General features: G+C 41.2%; 1 protein-coding gene across 4 annotated transcripts in view; it reads left to right on the top strand.

Moving 5' to 3' along the window:
• Nucleotides 1–3,271, top strand: part of serpini1 (serpin peptidase inhibitor, clade I (neuroserpin), member 1) — a 20,685-nt gene extending 17,414 nt beyond the window's left edge. For all 4 annotated transcript variants that reach the window (XM_046074793.1, XM_046074795.1, XM_046074794.1 and 1 more), the window contains 5 exons: nucleotides 465–669; nucleotides 1,197–1,294; nucleotides 2,250–2,336; nucleotides 2,480–2,569; nucleotides 2,662–3,271. In XM_046074793.1, coding sequence (XP_045930749.1) covers nucleotides 465–669; nucleotides 1,197–1,294; nucleotides 2,250–2,336; nucleotides 2,480–2,569; nucleotides 2,662–2,738 — 557 coding nt within the window. In that variant the 3' untranslated portion in view covers nucleotides 2,739–3,271. The remainder of the gene's footprint in view (nucleotides 1–464; nucleotides 670–1,196; nucleotides 1,295–2,249; nucleotides 2,337–2,479; nucleotides 2,570–2,661) is intronic.
• The last annotated feature ends 2,398 nt before the right edge of the window (nucleotides 3,272–5,669 follow it).

Here is a 5,669-nt window from a genome sequence, read left to right as displayed (position 1 = left end):
TATATATATATATATATATATATATATAAGGATGTGTTTTCCCTAGATCCCAGATTGCTTTACTTGGTTTTATTTCCTGCCTGAAGACAGTCAAGTGCAAGTGCTTGTGTAAACAGGGCAGTGCAATGACAAACACACTGTCCTTTCCTGCCTAATTTTGTTGAATTTTGGTTGGGGTTGACAGAGCACTCGCAGGACTATATACACAGTGTATGTAATGCATTGTCACACCAAGTGTAACCAAAGCCTTTTAAAGTGAAGTGTCAGTGGGTTTTAATTAGTGCGTCAGGGAAAATCCACACCCGCTGTAATCAATATAGTCAATCAGTGAGCTTTAACATGCTTACGTCTGTGTATGTTCCTCCTCAGCTAGGGTTCACAAACCCATTGTAAGAGCAGCAGAAGGAGGAGGCGTACATATCTTTCAATGCCTACATTTCCATGTATGTTTCCTCCCCATCCAGGTGAGTTCAGCGATGGCTCACAGGAAGCTGGTGGTGTGTACCAGGTGTTGGAGATACCCTATGAGGGGGAGGACATGTCCATGATGATCGTTCTGCCTCGACAGGAGGTACCATTGGCTTCCCTGGAGCCCATCATCAAAGCACCGCTGCTGGAGGAGTGGGCTAACAATGTCAAACGGCAGAAGGTGGAAGTCTACCTACCTAGGTGAGGGATGACACACGCAAACACAATATACAAACACTTCTACATATATGCAAGAACACATACACTCAGCAATTCCTGCTTATAAGAGATGTGGGCTGATGATGATTTGTGCATCAATTAGTGATTGCCTTCATTAACCTAGACGTCTTGGAGTCGTAGTTAATACTTACATTTCCCAGAATCCAAAGCCCAGTTGAGAATGTCCCTGGTGTGATCGCTGTTTTCAATTTAGCATGTGGAAATAGCCATGGCAACAGCAATGAATTAAAACGCATCCATTATGATTAGAACCCTCTGTATGATTTGGTTATTAATGTTGATGTAAAATGGCGGTTCATTAAAAGAGATTTTTCATTCTTAGGGTACCACAAATATTTAAGTTAGAATAACTGCTTTTAGGTCATTAAACTCAATTGCACCTGCACTGAAAAATATATAATGAAGACATCATGTAGTCCACATTTGGCTACTATATGCGAAGGAACATGTGACTAGTGACTTTCTTAAATTCTGACTGCACTGTTCAGGTTCAAAGTGGAGCAGAAGGTCGACCTTAAGAGCACTCTGCAGGAGCTAGGAATAAAGAAGATCTTCACCAACAATGCTGATCTCTCTGCCATGACAGGTAACGGTTGTATAAAAAAACACACACACACAGTGCCGAACACTGGAACATGTGGCCCATACCCATAGATTAGGATATAAAACACATAGATTTAGACACAGATTGTAAGAGAAATAAACTCCTGAGAAGTTGATTCAATATTTCTGCTTCTTGACTGTAGCGAAGTAGCCTCCGGTGCTTTCTAAGGTAACCAAGGTAACTGGCACAGAGTGGGCAGGTCAGAGCTGTCACATCTAATAAAAATAGATCGAGAGAGATATATATATAAGAGAGAGAGAGAGAGAGAGAGAGAGAGAGAGAGAGAGAGAGAGAGAGAGAGAGAGAGAGAGAGAGAGAGAGAGAGAGAGAGAGAGAGATATGTTGGGATAGTTTGAATCTAAAGCAACAAAATCCGATCCCACTATATGAGCAGCTTCAAATGCTCTAGCCTTGTAGAGAACTAATTAAAAAATACATTTTAAACAAAAACAGTTAAAAGATCCTCAAAAAACTCAAAGATCCTTCATGCTCATTGACAAACCAGTCCAAAACACCTTGTTCTCACGGATCAGGTGGAGCTAGTATTATATTGGGAAACACAATCTGCAGGCTGTACCGGACTTCTGGCTGTACAGCACAGCTTGTACTAGCTACATCGTCATCTGCTCAACATGTACTCAGAGGACATGGTCTATTCTGGCAGGGAGGTAGATAAGAGTGGGTGATTTTAATCAAATCATCAGGAGTGTCTCATGGGACTGCATGATGCGACCCCATGCTCTGGTTTGTAATGTTGATTTAACTAATATGTGGGTATACCAGCAAACATTTATATTTACAGCTTGGAGAGTTAGTGGATGCACATACATAGTCATTCTCAATTTAGACTCATTTGTCACACTATCTTCACATCTCCGACTGACTCATCAGTACTCTAAAGACAAGGTGACGATCTGTGTGTGTTTGTGTGTTACAGACGGTAAGGACCTGTACATCGGGAAGGCAGTGCAGAAGGCTTACCTGGAGGTGACCGAGGAGGGATCAGAGGGAGCCGTTGGGTCAGGTAGGCTTCTTCCTGGTCATTAACATTACAACATACGTACATAAAATTTTCTTTGTATGAATGGGTCTCTGAAACACTGCCCCCCTCTGTCAGAAAATAACTATAGCATCTGCCCTCTCTTCCTCTCTCTCTCTCTCTCTCAGGAATGATCGCCCTGACCAGGACTCTGGTGCTGTACCCACAGGTCATGGCCGATCACCCGTTTTTCTTTGTCATACGAAACCGGAGGACAGGTGTGTGTCTATGTGCATGTACAGTAAGTGTACCTCTGTTATACATATACAATATGTGTCTTTTGACCTGACGTTGTCCCTGTCCCTTCCAGGGTCCATCCTCTTCATGGGCAGGGTCATGACCCCTGAAATCATCGAGCCCAACGACCACGACTTTGACTCTATGTAACCATGACGCGAGGTCGCTCAGTGCCAGCCAATGAGACCTCATCATAAAAGCTACCTATCCTCTATCGCCATCTTCAGCTGTGTTTTATACTCTTGAAAAAGATATATAAACTGATTACTATATGATATATTATATATTGAAATATGACATACTGACATATAATGTGACTGTGTTTTGATACTGGAAGCTTTAAACTCTTGGATACTGACGTGCTGAAAGAGGAAGTTGTAAATATTCTCTAGTAAAGGGTGGTTTGTATTTGAACAAGAAGAACACATGATATGTAATCCACGCACAACCCCTTTAAGTTCAGCAGCTTCGCACTCACCTGCGCCCGCACACACAATGCACAAAAAACGTTTTCTTCTTTAAAAAATATTTACTCTTTCTTACTCCAGATACAGTATGTGCACACCATAAGTATCACACTTTAATTATATCCCTGTACATTTGCCATTGTGTTCTATATATACATATACTGTATATGCTCAGTATTTATTGCAGAATAAACATGTGCAAACATTTTGTCCTTATACAATGAATCTTAGTAATATATCTGCTCCAGACAGTATTCGAGTCATTTTTTACACAGTAGGCACATTGCTAATCTGCTGATGAACTAAAATGCCTTATCACATCTGAGTGTTTGATTAAGCCCCAGCTGGGCATCTCACAGGTGAGCAGAGGGAACTGCGTAACGAAGACAGGTTGCTATAGAGACGGACTGGAGCATGCAGGCGCACTGAAAAAGATCTGCTGCACCATTTTAGCTGTACATACAGGGAGAAACAGTAACACCAGCTGTATTCAGTCTTTTACTCAATAAAACATGAATGTGTTCCCATTAAAAAACAGTGTCCTTCTCTATGCATGGAGGTTGTTTTTAAAGGCTTTTTTTTTTTAAATGTAAGCTGGATTTTCAAGGACAGTATAGCTCATATTTAGGATGTCATTAATCTGAATGCAAACGACTAATACTGCTTTTATGTTCTGAGGATTTGGTGAAATTGAAAAACATGCAATGCTTCAGGAGTTTATGAAACCTGGTGAAAAGTGCATTATATAGCCTATTCGGTACCTGAACATATAATGCGCTTTACATACATAAGGTTGGCTATTGCGGTTGACCAGCCAACCTTAGGGAAGAAGTTGGCTGTTCAACCGTAACTCAGCTTCCCAGGGCAGGCAATGTCCTGCCAAGGCGTTTTGGAGTAGTTTCAGGCCTGTGGCATCACCTAGCTACAACACACACACACACACACACACACACATAAGGAAACAGATCATATCGCTAGGCAAGGCAAGGATATACTGTGACCAAGGACGAATGAGACCGGCATGTTGATTCTGATAAATGTCACTTTATAAGGAAGACCATATATAAGAAAGTAAGTGTTGTTATGTTCATCAGGTACAGACATTTAAAGGTAAATACAATCTCATTGGTAAATAACAGCAACATGAAGAACAGATGGCGGGTTTAATGTGCCCAATAGCAAGCAATGAACTATATAGTAGAATCAAAAATGTATCTTTGTTTGAGGGAAAGGGTCCAAATATGAATAATATTTATTTGTGCTTTAAATTGTATATTTAGGAATACGATTTATTCATTGTAAATTTGTACAATGTTTGTTTAAACCTGAGTTGTAAGTAGTAATCCTGTATTAAAGAGGAATAACAATTGTCACACTAAATAAATTTAACATTGGTGATAATAAAAATATTTTTATAGAAGGTGCTGTGAAGGTACAACCTGCTTCTCTATCTTCAGTCAGTGTTTTAGGAACACCAATTATTTCTGGCATGATTGTCACCCAAGATGAAACAGATCATGAAAGAATAAAACAAGTTAAATAATTTAAATGATTAATAGCAAAAGTGGATACACACAATAGTTCAGTACTGCAAATGATAACCCATTCTTCCCATAAGACAAGTGATGTGCTAAACATAAGTTAGTACTGTGTACAAAGTGAGAAGGAATCATTTCCACAGCCCCCTGCAGTACCAGGGGTTTTCATTTACCTCGATGAAACATCTAATAGCTTTTTCATCTCTTCAGTCAGTGTGCACAGTGTGTTTCAGTGCGGCAATATCTTGAACACAACAAGCTGCATTGTTGAGGAACGACAGCCCATGGGTGTAGGAAGTTATAAACTAAATTACTTTCACCAGCTGGTATCATAGCTGCGCCTTATGTCTTCATTGTGTGCCACTGAAAATCTAAATCAACCTCATCCTTATCCTTATCCCTCCTCCTCCCCATGGCAACATCCAGAAATAAAGAAACAACAACAAAGATGCTGCCTCTCAATCTGTCCTTACGAGAGTTGCTGGATGAACATACAGCATGCCATCCAGAGGTGGAAAATAACTAAGTACGTTTACTCAAGCACTGTCAAGGCACAAATGTGACAAGTTGTAGTGTAACAGTTTAGTGAGACTTTATATTTGTACTCCGCTTCATTGATCTGACACGTACTTCCTGAGAAGGCTGGGGTCCTTCAACATCTGCAAAAAACTGCTGTAGATGTTTTACCAGTCTGTGGTGACCAGCGTCCTCTTTTATGCTGTAGTTTGCTGGGGAGGAAGCAGCAAGAAGAGAGACGCTGGTCGACTGGACAGACTGGTGGGGAGAGCTGGCTCAGTGTTGTGTTCAGATTTGGACTTTCTGGTGACAGTGGCAGAAAGAAGGACCCTGGACCAACTGCTGTCCATACTGGACAACGCCCACCACCCTCTGCACAACACCTTCATCAGGCAGAGGAGTGTGTTCAGCGGCACTGCTGTCCCAGCCCAGCTCCACGAACTGACTTAAAAACTCTTTTGTCCCCCTGGCCATCAGACTGTACAACAGCTCCTAGCCATGGCAGGGAGGACAATAGACAAAATCTGTTCTCTTTACTTCCATTTGCACTCTATTTGCAC

The sequence above is a fragment of the Micropterus dolomieu genome, linkage group LG17, assembly GCF_021292245.1.
Source record: "Micropterus dolomieu isolate WLL.071019.BEF.003 ecotype Adirondacks linkage group LG17, ASM2129224v1, whole genome shotgun sequence".
NCBI lineage: Eukaryota > Metazoa > Chordata > Actinopteri > Centrarchiformes > Centrarchidae > Micropterus > Micropterus dolomieu.
This window is presented reverse-complemented; position numbering and strand designations above follow the sequence as displayed.